At 39.5% G+C, this 17,483-nt stretch overlaps 1 protein-coding gene across 1 annotated transcript in view; it reads left to right on the forward strand.

The window, feature by feature from the left end:
- DNER (delta/notch like EGF repeat containing) overlaps positions 1 to 17,483 on the forward strand; it is a 362,737-nt gene that overhangs the window by 271,577 nt on the left and 73,677 nt on the right. The window contains exon 8 of the mRNA XM_012434038.3: positions 2,904 to 3,128. Within this exon, the coding sequence (XP_012289461.3) occupies positions 2,904 to 3,128 (225 nt within the window). The remainder of the gene's footprint in view (positions 1 to 2,903; positions 3,129 to 17,483) is intronic.

Here is a 17,483-nt window from a genome sequence, read left to right on the forward strand (position 1 = left end):
CTGCAGGCTGGAAGTTCAGGATCAAGGTGCTGGCAGGGTTGATTTTTTCCTGAGGCCTCTCTCCTTGGCCTGCAGAGTCTTACTTCCTCCCCATGTGGTCTTTCTCTTTGTGCACAGGCATCCCTGGTGTCTTTTTCTGTGTCCTGATCTCTGCTTATAAAGACAATGGTCAGATTGCATTAGAGCCCACCCCAACAACCTCAATTTAACTGAGTCATCTCTTTAAAGGCACTATTTCTAAAGAGCAATATTCTGAGGCATTGAGAATTAGGGCTTCCAAATATGAATTTTACTCAACCTCAGAAAGCTGATTAAAAAAAATATGAATTTTTGAGGGATGCAATTTAACCCATGACATTGCTAATCCAGTGCTTAAATGTCAACCTCCACTGAGAACTATATTTAATATTAACTCTTTTACTGGGATCTAGTAGTTCTAAGTAATTTTCCTTTTTATGCTCCTAACTTAGGTATGAGCTTCTTGTTTCTCATTTTCCTTATCATTGACCCTCCCTAGATATTCTTTCTATCAAGTTCTCAGCCACCTAATCTCACAGGGTTTTCAAGGACACAGTTCCTGTGATCATTCCTCTTCTCTGTGTTCTCAGCTAAAAGAGTTGACAGAGTTCTTAAGCATCACCTTCTGTTGTCATTAGTTCAGTTCTGCTGGAGGAACAAAAAGAATCAAAATGTCCTCTTAAATTTGATTTCTGTTTCTGAGCATTAACATTTAGAGTTTTCTGATTGACCCTGAGCTGCTGTTGTGGGTAAACTGGTATCCGGCCTTGGGTATGGAATTTCTCATGAGCCTGAATTTCTTGTAAAGAAATCAGTGCATCCACAAGGTTAACCCAGAATCCGGACCGCTCCCCACCAGCCACCGCCCACCCCTGCCATTTTTTTTTTTCCCTCAAGTTATAAAATGCAATCTTGGGCCACTATCTAACTAAATACAAGCTGTGGGTTGGCTTGGTCAATTCATTGCTCAAAATTATTCCTTCACATTAAGAAAAAAAATATTGAATGACTTTTAGTGTCACACTCAAGCAAATTAAATGGGCCTTTAAATAGTTTGAGCAGCTATGCTGCATTTTCTAGACACATAAAAATGATGTATTTTCTAAAATTAGAAGATTTGAGATATGAAATCCTATTTTTGAAAACATGTTAAATAGTGATGGTAACATATAGTACTGTCATATGTTGAAAAGTGTTTAAACATCTTATTTTCAATCAAAGTAAAATGGAACATATCTCATGATGGATAGAATTATATTCCACTTCAGGCTGCCAAGAAACTTTTTGGAGAATTCAAGTGTTATTAAAACTGACTGTATGGTACATTTTTAGTATGATTTCTAAGATTTAAAAGCTACCAGGAATTTTATAAAATATTGAATAGCATTGGATTTTTTTGGAGGATAATTTTATATTTCTATACTGCACAGGGAAATACCAAGTTGATTATGCCAATTTATGAGTGGTGCTTCACATAATTAAATCTGGGAGTTATTTTTGTTGGTTTACATATTAACTATGTCTTTAGCAATGACAACAAAAATTGTCAGTATTGCTAGGAGTTCTATAAGAGGATGAGTAAATATAAACTTAAATGTAAATAAGAAAAGTATAATAGATTATTAGAATACAAACTATATGTGAGTAAAATTATTTAACTTTGATTTCTAAAATTTGAATAATCTTTAATTTTCAAACTGCTCTTAAAGTATTGAAAGAAGTATCGTTTTTATGCAAAGCATTACTAAATACATATACCTACATGTCTGCACAGATGTAGAAACCCACATGGTTTCATATGTATAATTTTTCAACAAGAAATACTGAATCATATACACAGGAAACAAGATAAAAATCACCTACATAGTAACCATATTTAAAAGAAAAATTAACAGCCTTACGTAATTTTATATAACATAAAATTTCATTTAAGTGTACAATTTATACATTGTAAAATTCATTCATTTGAAATGTACAGTTCAAAGCATTTAAGTAAGTTTACAGAGTTGTGCAGCCATCACCACAAACCAAGTTTAAAATATATCCATCCGCCCCAGTGTATTCCTCAAGCCCATTTGCAGTGAATCCCTCTTTCTGGCTCAGCCATAGGCAACCATTTCTCTACTTTCTGTATCTACAGATTTGCTTTTCCTGCACGTTTCTTACAAATGGGATTATATAATATGTAGTCTTTCGTGCCTAGCTTCTTTCACTTGGCATAATGCTCTTGACGTTCCTTCATGTCATACCATGTGTCAGCACGTATTTCCTTTGTATTGCTGAGCAGCATTCCATTTTGTTTCTCTGTTACAACATCAACTTTTTAAAAAGTATATATTCAAGAAACTGTTAACAGTGGCTGTTTGTAGAGAAGGGAATGGGAGACAAAGGGACAGTGATGAAAAAGAGACTTTTTTCATTGTTTACTAGTTGATATGGTTTAATTTTTTAAATTCAAGATTATGTCATATCTATGACAGCAAAATAAGAAATGTGTTCCCCATTAATGTGTACAAAATAAGAGAGGAAATCCCTTTGCCGATCCAAATCCCATCTTCCTTTAGAAAATTACCATTAATTTATTTTTGGTATCTTTCTAGAGTATACACACGTGTGCACATAAATATATTCATGTACACATATGTATGTACTCCTAAACAGTCATATATCTCATATTTCAATAAAAATGGAATTGTAGGGCTTAATATTTTTAACCCTGCATTACTAAAGCTGAGAAAAACAACTTACCTATCTTGGTGGGTTATGACGTATGTGGAAACTATGAATGAAATAATTGATTATGAATACACAGTGGAGCAGACTCAGTTTATTAGTATGTGCAAATGTGTTTTAATTGTTTTAAGCTCCTGCATGTTTTCTTACAGGATACTTTGGGTCTGCTTGTGAAGAAAAGGTGGACCCGTGCGCCTCATCTCCATGCCAGAACAATGGCACGTGCTACGTGGATGGGGTACACTTTACCTGCAGCTGCAGCCCGGGCTTCACAGGGCCAACCTGTGCCCAGCTTATTGACTTCTGTGCCCTCAGCCCCTGCGCTCATGGCACATGCCGCAGTGTGGGCACCAGCTACAAATGCCTCTGTGATCCAGGTGGGTACTGCCCTTAGACAGCAAGTCTTCCTTTTCTCAATCTCAAGCCAATCTCAAAAGATCGTTAACGTTTTCTTTTGCATCTGAGCAAATGTCAGCCCACAGAATGCGGTACACTTGTAAATAAAAGTGAATTCCACTCATTTATGACACATTTTCTTTTTTAGATTTATGCTTGGCAGGGTTAAAAAACATACCCTTTCCTCTTTTCATGAGTAACTCACATTCATTGTAGAAAAAAACAAACAAAATAAAGAAAATTGAAAACAGGCTTAATCTCATCACAGGCTGAGCATTTGTAACAATTTACTGTAAGTCATTGCAGAGCTTTTACTGCATTGCATATCTTTTACTGTTGTGTGCTTAATTTAACAGAATATGTTTCTTTCATTTTAATGTGCATGGAAAGCACAGGGCAATGCATTCAGAATTGTGTCATCTATTAAAATTGTTACTTGATGCATAGTATGTTACATCACTGGCTTCCTGTGTAAGAATTGAAAAATTTCACCATTTAATTTCCAAATGCCTTCTGTGTTTGCACTACAGATTTTTATATGGAAGTTTTGATACCCAGAAGTGAGTGATTGCTAGGCAAAAATTTGTGTGTGCACAACCTGCTACTGTGGTCAGAAAGGAATGCGCAGGGCAGCCCTTTCTTCTTATTTCTATTCTGTGCATGTCTCCATCCTTGCGCAAGCTGGCTCTTTAGAAAGCTTCTCAGCACAATGGGTCCCCACACATCTCCCTGGCCAGTCAGTGTGGCTGGCCAGTATCTGGTTTTGCTTGACCCTGGCTTTGCTGGTGCAATGGCCTCTAGCTGGAATGCCTGCTCCCCATTACCCCACCTCACTGAACAAACTTCTGCTTCGGGGCCTGACTCACTTTCCCTTCATCTTAGTTCCAGCAGTCACCCACAATATCACTTGTGTGGTCTTAGAAACAGGACTTTAATTATCCTTGTATGTGTCTCTCTCCTCCTTAGGGCTGGGAGGAAATGTGTTTTATTAATAGCTTTTGTATCAGCAGCAATCGCCCTACGCCGCCATTTAGTGAGAACTCATCTTTCTAGATTCTGAGCTGGGGATTCACATCTCTGGTCATTTTAGTGTCACATTTACACCAAGGTTTGAAATGCCTCTAGAGGTTCAGTCATGTGCCTGCCGCCAGATACCCAGGACGGGGGCTGAGCCCAGATTCCAATGCCAGTGTCCCTGGTTCCGCTGCTCCAGTGTCTGGCCCAGAACTTCCAAAGGGCATGTCTCATACTCACGAATCAACTTAAAAAGTGACTGAGAAATGCAACTTGGCATTTGAATGGTGTTGAAAAGCCTTTTTTTCCCCCACATAGACTCTTAATTCTCTGATTTTCTAAGTAATTGATATTTTGCCAAATGCCTCTTTCCTCTCTGCTCTGACATTCAGAGGGAATAGGGCTGTTTAATCTTCTTGGTTACGGTGTTAATAGTTAGGATTCTCCTGAGAAACGAGAGAGAGAAAGAGAGAGACAGAGAGAGAGAGAGAGAGAAAGAGAGAGATTTATTTTAAGTAACTGGCTCATGCAATTGTGTGGACTCGCAAGTCCAAAATCTGTAGGGAAGCTGGCAGGCTGGAAACTCAGGCAGGGTTTCTGTGTTGTGTTTTGAGCTGAATTCTTTCTTCTTTGGGAAACTTCAGTCTTTGTCCTTAAGACCTTCAACTAATTGCATGTGCCCCACCCACATTCTGGAGGGTCATCTGCTTCATTCAGAGTCTGCTGATTTAAATGTTAATCTCATCTAAAACATACCTTCATAGCAACATCTAGATTAGTGTTTGAGCAAATATCTAAGAACCATGGCCTAAGCCAAGTTGACACCTGAAATCAACTATCACAGTCACATTTTTGGATCTCATAAAGTGAGATACTTGAAGTGAAGCAGCTTCTCCACTATGTTTGACCCGAGGATATTTTGCTTGGTTGGCCTCCATGCTCTCCCTCAGAGCCAAGGCGGAGATGGGAATGGCTGCCCCTCAGAGGGTCCAGTTCTCTTCCATGTGGATTGGGGCTCACGTGCTGTGAGCTGGGCACGCGGTAAGTGGAGGCAGCATGGTGCTGGCCCTTACCTATTGGAAATGTGGATCACTGAGACAACTTGTGTTTGCAAACTAAACAAGCTGCAATTGTGCTGGAAGAACAGAGGCTTACTCATGCACTGACTCATGAGCACACTGTTCCCAACACCGCTCTGGATGTCGTAACAAGTGTGAAAATTCCCCTCAGCAGCGTTCTGAACAAAAACTTCCTTAATACTTTATTGCCTGTCTCCTGAGAATTCCGTTTCTCTCAGTGAAGCCCCACAAAGAAGAATCACATATTGCAAGACCAGAAGACAACTTCATTTTCTTTTCCCTTTCTTCTCTGACTTATTTTCTTAACTATATCAAACATTTTCTTTAAAAAAATTTTTTTGATGGAGTTTTGGTCTTGTTGCCCAGGCTGCAAACTCCACCTCCTGGGTTCAAGTGATGCTCCTGCCTCAGCCTCCCAAGTAGCTGGGATTATAGGCACCCACCACCAGGCCTGGCTAATTTTTGTATTTTCAGTAGAGACAGGGCTTCACCATCTTGGCCAGGCTGGTCTTGAACTCCTGACCTCGTGATCCACCCGCCTTGGCCTCCCAGAGTGCTGGGATTACGGGTGTGCGCTACCTCGCCTGGCCTCCAGCAGCATTCTCGAGCTATGCAGGGGTGAAATTGTTCCACTTTCCTTCCTTCTGTCCTCTACTAAAACGTCATTCATGCCTACTTGGAGCGTTTGACTTGATAATCCATCTGTGGTCCAGTAGTAGCCCCTGAGTAGCCTTGAAAAGTCCAAAGATGTGTGCATACTGTTCACTGAATGAACGTGATGCCTTCATTTGTTTAGCAGTCTCAAGGTAGAGCCTAGGAGTCCTGACAGGGCTCTCTTGTTGAACGTGGGAGATGAAACTGCCTTCAGAGGATATGTGTCTTCAGATTGTTAGGTGATTGTAAAATAAAACAGGTTGCATCTTAACACCTGGCAAGAACTTACATTTTACGAGGTGAATATGACAAGTCTGTGAATGTGAAATTTCTCATCTTCATCTTTTGGAGCATGTAATTGCTTCACCACCAGTTTGCATAATGGAAGAACCTCATGAGAACAGGTGAAATTGGGCATCCAGCTATGGAGCAGCAAGGCTGATCATCTTTACAGAGAGCAAACGGATCTCATTTCATAAAATGGCAGCAGGTTGAAATCATGTCAGGTTGAAAATTAGCTCCCATCTGACAAAATGCCATTTTGATTACTGCAAATCAGATTTGCTGGTTGCTTTATTTTCAAACTTCGTTTGTAGCTTATCAGGCTAGGGATTTCTGATGGGATTTTAAGATTAAATAATAAAATGTCAACACTGAGTAATTACTGAAATGTTATCTTCCGGTGACAGTGTTAAGTGATAGGCTACCCATTCTCTTAAAAATTGCAAATTGAAATCTGCTGAAGAAAGTGAGAACTTGGAGCTGCTACAAACATGGTAAGGTGGAACTCACATGGTGGGAACAGGGGTGCCATTTTCCCTGCAGGTGGGAGCCATGTATTGTGTGTGTTCTCAATACAGTGGTGGCCTTTGCAGATAATTGCTGTACATGACTGGTATTGGAAGGAGTCCCTGGTATGAAGGAAGATAGTTTGCACTTGAGTTATTACTCAAACTTGTTTGTCAAATTGAATTAACCCTGCCATTATAGAATATGCCTTAAACATTACTATTTAAGGGACAAAGCATTGCAGATTTTTACATGGAAATGTCTTTATAAATTTTTCGAATGAGTAAGATCTAAGATGCTCATCACTTCAACTGCAATTGAAATCCCAGACTAGACATGGCACAGTTGCCAACCAAGTTCCTCTGCCCATTCTTTTTCATCAAAGGGCTGATAACCCAGTTAGATCATCTAGATATGTAACAGGCTGCAAACCAAAGGAAATGTAGACTTCTTCCAAGTGAAATTTTTGTTAAGAAAATTATATTTGTAAGGATTTTACATATAATTTTGTTTTGTATTTTCCACATATGCCTTACACGTGAGCTGCATTTCTGGTCTGCACGGCCCGAAAGACATAGTTGACGTTGCTTCCTTTTGTTAAACAGACACCTGAAAATTTCAGTAGTCTGACAATATTTGCTGGAAACAGGATCAAAGATAAGACTTAACGGTTAGGATTTCAATAGCAATTGAACAGCAATTAAGAAATAAATATACCTACAAAGATTTGAAGACATTTAGCTCACTAAGGCCCATGTGCCTTTACATTTTTGGGTAAGTACAGTAGACAATTTTCATCTTTTATTAACCAGAAAACTTTATCTAGTTTACCAGGATGAAGACAGTTCTGTATTTAACATGCTCTAGGGTGTTTCTGATCTGCATATCACACTATTCTTGAGAGTTATAGATTATATAGAATATGTTACCTCCTTTTCCCAGATCCTAATCCTGTCCTCATGTTTTTCATATTTTGTATTCCAAAATATGATCCCTACCCTCACCACTGGGACCCCAAATGGAATCCTGATCACCCAGCTGTATCTGTAGCAAGGGAGAGTTTGCTTTACTCTTCATCATCTGTGCTCTGCTTTAGAGAATGTTCAAATCTGTACATTGACATCATGATGACACAGAACTGAGAAAAAGAAGAGCAGCCACTGATGTCAGGACCTTGCTCGGTACTTACAGGTAGATTTTGAGGTTGTTAGGGGCTGGTCTGATGCTTACAGCTGGGCTGTAATGCCTTCTGTTGGACTTAAGGACATCAACAATCTCACAGAACACGGATATTAGATATGATCATTCAGAGGCCATGACACAATCAGACAAAACAAGATCACTTTGTAATTTTTTCTAATACAAAAACCAGGTCACCCTGCTACTAGCAAAATCCCAAGTATTCACTTTCTGTTACTTCTTAGTGTCACATATGTAGGGCGACAGCTGCTTCTTTACCAATACAGCTTTGGCCTGGCCCTTCTTTAGATAAGAATTGCTCCTGCTTGTTGACAGCATCCAGCATTCACTCTAGAGTTGAACCCTCCCCACATAACCTAACCAGAGTTCAAATCCTATGATAAATCGCATCTAACACCTTCTGATTGAGACACTCCATAGTTCCCACCGCATGCATTCTCTCTTACTGCAGTGGTTCATAAACCCAACTTGTTCAACTGCAGGTATGTCCTTGTTAGTCTTTGGTTGAAGGACATTGACAGAACTTAATTAATTAAAATGCTCAAAGTATTGAGGATGGCAATAGATTGAATTTTTATATGAACAATAGTTCATATAGAATTCTGAACGATAGTTTGGAATTTCCAATAAGTTGGGCACTGAATTATTGTTTGGATTTATATGTGGGGGAAAAGGCACTATGGAATTCCTGGGTTGGGGGAAGGAGTTCAAAGAAGAGTAGATTCCAGTTTGCTGCAGGATAAGATGCATTAGATGCAGTAATAGTTAGTAAGGCTGAAAATGCTTGTGGGGACAGATGTGGGGAGAATGTAGATGCTAAGGAGTTTGGCTATGAAGACTTGCAGACATTTTGCATTATTGGGTATATGTGAACTGATATGTATTTTATGCAGATTATTCTCACAGTGTTCGGCATATATTACAGTCAAGAAGAGATGAAAGATGGAGATCTTCTAGCAAGTATTAATAGAAGTAAAGGCTTGAACTTGTGCAGTAGGAATGAAAGGATGGGTTAAACATTCATGTGCAGATCGGGATCATCAGGGTTCAGCTATCAGTTGGATGCAGGGAACAAGGGTGTGAATGGAGTCAAAGGACCCCTCTGGGTGATTCAGAGAAGGGAAATGTGTACAAGAATCCTCTGTAGGGCTTGGGTACAGCAGGCCAAGCGAGATGGATGTGCCAGTAAATAGTTCTTACTTGGGACTGGAATGTGGGAACAAGGCTGAAACCAGGAAAAACAGTATATAGAGTTCCCGTTGTATGGATGCTAGAGAAAGTCATGGAAGCCATCAAGATAGGAGAGGGTAAGTGTGTAAAAAGAAAGGGGAAAAAATTTGGAAGAATGTTGCAGAGTTCTTGCTTTGGAAGTAATAGTGGCCACAGGAGAGGGCAGAAGAGCCAGCAGTGAGTTGAGAGGTTGGTAGGTTGCAGGGTGAGGGCGAGACCCTGGGAGTCAGGAGAGGAAGGAGGATGAGAGAGCACTGCTCAGGGTGCGAGGAGGTGAGTCAGGCTCGGGTAGATGTCCAGATGCTGGGGTACCTTTTCTAAGCATGCTTCCAACTGTGGCCACAGCCATCCTCTGTCTTCATCTTGTTTGATTATACGTTGTGGTGCCATTCAGGTAGAATTCATGATATTTGCCTTCTTTAGGCTTCTGACCTGAGAAATTGATACAAGGGGAGGAAGGACACTGCTGTTGAGCCAAGGGTACTTGCTGGTGAGGCATGGAATTTTTATAAGATTCCTGATGTTACAAAGCTATTCACAAGGCTACTTTTCACCTCACCTAAACTGGCTGATCCATATATATGAAAGCGTTAATAAACTGGCCTTTAATTATAATGGATTTAGGCTCCCACCACTCCTGACTTCCCCTCAAAATTCCAATCATTATGAACTCATTCTTGGCTGTACCAATCTTTAAAAGGTGTGAGATTTGCCTACTAAAAATAGGAGTTAGCAGAGTGCGTGAGGACAGCGTAAACCATTTTACATCATCTTGCCTGCAATGAAAGTTGCAAATGGTGGCTGGTAACAACTTAACGTCACTGACCCATGCATGTCTGAGGACAGCTCTTTTTGCAGCCCTGTCAGTGTGATATCAAAACATTCTCATCAAGCTTATGGCCCTGGAGGGTCAGATGCAGCCTTCCCTAACACTGTTTTGTAACAAAGCTGTTGACTCTTACTTTGTTTTGTGGTTGAAAATTATTATGATCCAGTCACTGTTTTTTTCACTCTTGAGAATGTCTGCAAATCTGGATTTTAAAACTGAAATCCTTCATGCCTTGCCTTTCTTCTAGGCTGGATGAAAGGGGCCTGAGCTTGGCGTTGAGAAGAGCTGAATTTAAGTCCCAGCTTTGCCTCTCAACAGCTGTGCCGCTGGCCTCCATCAGCATTACTTTCCTCTCCTTTAAAATGCAGGCAAACATACCTGGCTTGTGAAACTCAAATGAAATGATACAGATGGTCTTCCACCTTGAAATCTATAAAATGGTGGAGCAAGTGGCACAGACATCAGATATTCCGTTACTTGGGAAAGACCATTGAGGAAAATTTTTTTTTTCTGATTCTGTTTATATGAGGTTCAAGGTTGGAGTTAGACTAGAAGTGAGATGAAATTTTATGGCCATAGTGGGCATTCTTGAATAATGGGTGCACATTCAACTTTTTGCAGGCTAAGTGATTGCTTCCCTTGATGGTGGCTTTCTGTGACTCTAGTGATAACTACTTAAGTGCCAGATGCTGGGCAAAGCTCTTTGACTGAATTGGCTTCTTGAATCCCCAGAGTCCTTATGAAGTGAGACCCATGATTATTGTCATTTCTCTGCCCATGACGATACATCCTTCATTAAGGATGAGAAGCTGGGACTTGAACCCAGGCAACTGGGACCTGCCTGCTGGAGCCTCTGTTAGCTTAGAGTAAATAGCAAATGGGATCAAAAGTGGCCTTGATTCACCAAGGGTAAATAACTGACTGAAACATTTTTCTCTTTTTAAAAATTTGTATAAACATACGAAGTATAAGTATCATTTTGTTATATGCATAGATTGCATAGTGGTGAAATCGGGGCTTTTAGGGTAGCCATCACTCAAATAATGTACATCGTACCCATTAAGTATTCTAACCAGATTCTTCAAGTGGTAGTTGTCTTAATAGCCTCTTCAAATTAACATATTAAACTGGGATCTATCAGCCACATTGATTCAGCTCTGTTGACCCAGAGAATGACTTTTGGCTTTGCCTAGAGTAGCTTCCATCTGTGAAAACTTACTGCATTTATAATAGACTGTGTGTCAGACACCTGACATACATTTTCTCTTACTTGCCCCCAGCTGTAGTGTTCTTATTTTTTTATTTAAGGATAAAGTAATGGAGGCATTGAGAGTTTAAATAACAGGAGGTGGAGGTGATAGTTTAATCCCAATCTTCAGAAGCCTAGCTGTGACACCCCAAGTTAGGTGCAAACCTGGGCTCCCACTTACGTTTTAACCAATCACAAGAACACACTTCCAGACTCCTCTTTCTCAGCACTGCTCCTGAGATGGAGCTCAAAGTGGATGCCTCAAAGCTTGGCATGAAAGATAGCCTTGACCGTGGTTCAATGGATGACACTTGACCAATAAACGTTTCTTAGTTCCCAGCACAGAGAAGCACAACTCTGACTTCCAAGGGAATTGAACTGCATTTTGATAGGGAGCCCCCTTCTTCTGTCTTTGCTTCATTCTGTAGATACAGTAACCCACTGCTTTGAAATTGATGCTGAGAACTACCTGTGACTGAAGCTTATGATTTTATTTGACTTGATGCCTGCCGGATGCACCTAATTAAAGAAACTTCCTTTCCTTTGACTCAAATGAGAAATGCAGACATAACCACATGACAGTTCAGCCTAGATAGTTTCTCTTGATTAGCGCTTCTCATTTCTGGGGTCCCCAGTGCCTACTAGCAATTTTTCTTACCACCTGATTCCCTGAAAACCTCCTGCATTGATGATTAGATGTCATGGACTCCTTTGATGTTGTTTCTTTTCACCTGGCTCTGGTGATATTATAGTCCCTGAAATGTTCTTTCCTTTTCATATTTGACTTTTGTTGTTTTTAGTTCTCTACTTTGAGATAGCTTTGATGTCCTGTTCCTTCAGTAGCACGCCTTCCCACAAGACTGGCTTAGTGGAAATGATTTGCTGTCAATGTCAATCATGGAGGATTGGAAACTCTATAACAATGTGCCATTATAGGTTATATTTGAGACATATTGTAACTTATGGCAGTCTACATCCTGAGTCCCAATTAAACCACCAATAAGGAGATTTGCTGCATGTCCTACTTCTTTTCTGGACTTGGACCTTCAATGTGCATTTAAATTCTTCATTGTCTTGGATTTATACAACCACCTGGGGACAATGCCCTGTATTTCTTCCATTGGTTTTCTATTATGCCCATTAATTTTCAATTGGAAAGCACGCTGTAAAGGTTGCTGTATTCACTGAGTGCTTTTATAGAACAGCTTCGGTTTTAACGAAGATTCAGAGCTCTTAGGTTTGCCCGAAGCAGATTGATACATAACCTTTTCTTAAAATCCTAGAACATTGTCAACTCAAAGCAAGTATTGATTTTGCAAAACAGCATGTCCACTTCCATCTCACTCACGTGTTTCTTTATGCAGTGCCTCAATGCTCTCTTTAAAATCCCATTTGAATAGCAGCCGCTGCCTTTTTATGTTTTCTGTTTGGTAGATTTTTCTCCATCCCTTTATTTTGGCCTATGGGTGTCATTGTGTGTGAGATGGGTCTCTTAAAGATAGCCTACCATTGGGTTTTGCTTTTTTATCCGACCTGCCACTCTGTGCCTTTTAACTGCGACATATAGCCCATTTACATTCAAAGTTAGTATTGATATGTGCGGATGTGATCCTGTTGCCATGTTGTTAGTTGGTTATTGTGCAGACTTGCTTGTGTGACTGCTTTATAGTGTCACTGGTTTATGTACTTAAGTGTGTTTTTGTAATGCCTGATAATGGTCTTTCCTTTCCATAGTTAGCACTTCCTTCAGGATCTCTTATAAAGCAAGTCTGGTGGTAACAAATTCCCTTAACATTTGCTTGTTCAAAAAGCATCTTATTTCTCCTTTGCTTATGAAGCTTAGTTTGGCTGGATATGAAATTCTTGCTTGAAAATTATTTTCTTATGAATGTTGAATATAGGTCCCCAGTCTCTTCTGGCTTGTAGGGTTTCTGCTGACAGGTCTGCTGTTAGCCTGATAGAGTTTACTTTGTAGGTGACCTGCCCCGTTTCTCTAGCTGCCTTTAGCATTTTTTTTCTTTCATTTTGACATTAGAGAATCTGATGACTATGTGTCTCGGGCTTGCCTTCTTGTGTGGTATTTCATAGGTGTTCTCTGCATTTCCTGTATTTGAAAGACACATGAGTACATACGTTCATCACAGAACTATTCACAATAGCAAAGACATGGAATCAATCTAAATGCCCATCAACGGTAGGCTGGATTAAAAAAAGTGATACATATACACAATATAATACTGTGCAGTCATGGAAAAGCATGAGATCATGTCTTTAGCAGTAACACGGATGAAGCCAGAGGCCATTATCCTAAGCAAACTAATACAGAAACAGAAAACCAAATATTGTATGTTCTCACTTAGAAGTGGGAGCTAAATGTTGAGTACTTGCGAACACAAAGAAGGGAGCAGTAGACACTGGGGCCTGCTTGAGTGTGGAGTGAGGAGGAGGGTGAGGATAGAAAAACGACTTATTGGGCACTATACTTATTACCTGGGTGACAAAATAACCCTGAGATGTGTAATTTACTTACATAAAAATCCTGCATATGTATCCCTGAACCTAAAATAAAAGTTAAAAAAAGATCACAATCAAATGTTGTTAACTTGTTATATATATGAACATCTTTTACCAAACAATTTATGTTGTGAATAAACATTCCATTTATTTCCAATACTAACTTTAATATTCCCGAAATCATTAAAAAATTAAAATTCCACTTGGCTTTATACGGGTTGCCTAAAGAGCTCCCTAGCCAGTTGGACTGAAGTCTTAATGATATGTTGATGATTATCAAGATAATGTTTAAATTTTACTCTAACAGATGTTTTCTGATGGCACCGATCAGAATGAATGTCCTAAGTCCAATTCATTAGTAGGTTTTGCTTTTAGATTAGATCAGCCCAACTAAAAGTAGGTCTAAACTAAGGAACGTGTAATACCTGGTGGTGCTATTTTGAGAAGACTCCTCTTTACTACTCCATAAAAATATCTTTTTTTTTTTTAACCAGGTCTCTGATATCTAAAAGTTCATCTCTGTGGTTTTATTCATTTAAGTTAGACATTGCACCTGGCAATCAACCCTTGTATTAGTTAGTTATTGCTGTATAACAAGACACTCCAAGACTTGTTGGCTTAAAAACCCACTTATTGTTTATGATTCTGTGGGTTGATAATTTGGGCAGGGCTTAGCTGGGATGTCTCTTCCCTACTTCATGTGCTACTCATGCTGTTGTGGTCAACTGGCAAGCCAGCTGGGGACTGCTTGGTCCTGGATGACCCCTCTTATGTGGCAGGCAGTTAGCTGGAGTGATGGGACAACTGGGCCACATGTCTCTCTTTGTCCAGCAGACCGGTTGGGGCTTCTTCTCATGATGGCAGGGTTCTGAAAGCAGCAACAGAACATAAGGTCCCATATCCATGCTGTTTTTAAAGCTGCTTCTTCTGTTGTTTGCTAATATCCCATTGGCCTGAGCAAGTTACAGGGTCAAGCTTATAGACTCTGTTTCTTGATGGAACGAGGTGCACAGAACTTGTGGCTGTCTTTTTTTTTTTTTTTTCAATCTACCATAACCTTAAACCTAAATATGTGAAGGATGTGATGTGTCTGTGTGCGTATGCATGTGTGTGTGTGTGTGTGTGTGTGTGTGTGTATAAATTATCTCTCTATATGTAAGCATATTTGAGGAGAAAGGAAGTTTAAAAGAAAAACAGTGTTAAGTCTTTGGTTGCTTGAAAAGAAATGGTGAGGTCCCCCTGAACTTCCCTACTCAAGTGATAAGGAATATCTAAGAGAAAACTTCTGTGCTTACCTCATAATTCTGTATAGATTGAGCCTTGTTCCTGGCTTTATTTCAAAGAAGTTTCATTTTTTCCCTGCAGATTATTAATGTATATATTCTCCTAGGATCTTAAGTCACCAAATAAAAGCACACTTCTGATTTTTCACCACTTTTCAACAATTAAATGAACAAATGTGTGTTTTAGGCATTCTTAATAAAGAAAGCTGGAACAGAATTCAAAATTTACTCATGTAATTGACTTGTGATTCTGATTTATTTACATTTTGAAATTTTCTTTGTAATCCAGTTGCCTCAAGGCTAAATTTCCCCATGAAGTTCTTTAGCTGAAGTCTTGACTGTCAGCTTCAGCCCTTGGACATTTATAGCCCTTAGGGATAGTGGCAGAATGGAAGGCATGTGCTTTTAAAACTGTTCTTGAGTGATTATGAGAAATTTTGTTGGTATTTAACAATATTTAGGATTTAGCATATTTACTCAGGAATGGCAATGACTAAAAGAAAGGTTAGAGGATGACGCATTTGCCTTGTACCTGTGAATGTCCCCAGTGATAAGGGAATGAAAATACAGCCAGAAAAATAATCGTGGTCTGTATTGTGGACTCTATGTACCAGAATTTTCTGGAATAATCCCAATCACAATGTTTTGTTTTCCATTACACAAATACTTCGACACCAAGCTATGTATCTATGAGGCCACCTCTGATATATAATCGGAAACAGCACAACTTTGTCAGATCACGCTTCCCAACTTTTGGTTTGTAAAAATTGTTACCTTAGATTGTCAGTGTTTTCTTTTTTACTTTCTTTCCATTTTAAGGTAAAACTTTTATGTTTTATTCAAAATATATATTTTAAAAGATAAGTAATATAAATTACCTTCAGAGCAAATTTTTGGCAAGATAATTCTTAGGAATGCAAAAAGCTAATTCACAAATGTCTAGTATATGATAGTTGATTTGCGACATATTCAATATTTACAAAACTATAGTATTATTTTTAATATTACCTACTGGTCTGTATGTTACTCAAAATCTTATTTTTGGTGCTGCATTAAATACTTTTAGCGTCCTCCATATTCTGACATTCCTTTCTGCAAAAATATTCTTCCCACGGGTTAAGGAAGCTAGATCAGAGATGTGGGGAGAAGTGCCCTCACTAATTGGAATTTGAACTTGTTTATCCTCATTCCACTTAGGCATGTGTGACTCCTAGTCATACAGTGAAGAACTATAACACCTGTGCCACTTCTATTACTATCCCTCATTTTGGCCTTTCTTTTCCAATTCATCATTTGCTGTCACTTTGGGATTCCTTTGTGTTGCTTTTTTCCCTTATGTAAATTTTGAGAGGAGGGTAGTTTCATTTAGTCCACGTGTGGATGGCTGGTAGATCATGTGACTATGTTTCACTGTTGATTTATTTATATGCCTTTAGCTGGTACATGTTCTGACCATATGTTTTGCAGTTGGACTAGTTACATACTTAGGAGATGCCATGGCTGTTAAAATACGTAACTGGCTGGGCACGGTGGCTCACGCCTGTACTCCCAACACTTTGGGAGGCTGAGGTGGGTGAATCACGAGGTCAGGAGTTCAAGATCAGTCTGACCAACATGATGAAACCCCATCTCTACTAAAAGTACAAAAATTAGTCGGGTGTGGTGGCATATACTGTAATCCCAGCTACTCAGGAGGCTGAGGCAGGAGAATTGCTTGAATCCAGGAGGCAGAGGTTGCAGTGAGCCGAGATCACACCATTGTTCTCCAGCCTGGTCGACAGAGCAAGACTCTGTCTCAAAAAAAAGAAAAAAAGAAAAAAAAAAACCATAACCACACCATATGTAGCATTTTCCATGGGCAACCACTATCATTTCCCTGCTTTTTGAGAGTCAGAGATTGTGGGAGATATTGTATACTTTGCTATTCTATAGCTTAGTGGCTGTCAAACTTGAGTGCGCATCAGAATCACATTAGAGGGCTTCTCAAGTCTGGAGTTCTGGGCCCCACCCTGAGAGTTCCTGAATCGGTGAGTCTTGAGTGTGGCCTGAGAGTGTGGCGTTTCTAACCAGTCCCCAGGTGGTGTTGGTGCTGCTGGTCTGGGGACTGCACTGAGACCCAAGTGTGATGAATGTAAGCACCTCAAATCAATGTCTGTTAATAACTAAGAGGTAAATTAAATCAAATTTAACCACTGTTTGTGAAATAAACTAAAAGGAAATTAACATTTTAAAACTCTTCTGTACTTTTTAACCATCTAAAATTCCTATGTTAATATACATACTTGTACAAAAACAGCTAGGTTTTATTTTCTCTTCAAAGTGCCATGATAGAGCCTTAATCGTTGATTCCTGCCCCCCACCCATTTGTTGCGTTTGCTGGCCCCAGCACCCCGTGCATCCCATAATCAAACACTTCTAGAATGTGAGAGTGTGCCTCTGCCTTTTCTTTTCTAAACTTTCTTATCATCTTCCTCACCTCAACTACAAACCAGCCA

Source organism: Aotus nancymaae, unplaced genomic scaffold (assembly GCF_030222135.1).
Source record: "Aotus nancymaae isolate 86718 unplaced genomic scaffold, 86718_ANA_hifiasm-v0.15.2.pri h1tg000008l, whole genome shotgun sequence".
Taxonomy (NCBI): domain Eukaryota; kingdom Metazoa; phylum Chordata; class Mammalia; order Primates; family Aotidae; genus Aotus; species Aotus nancymaae.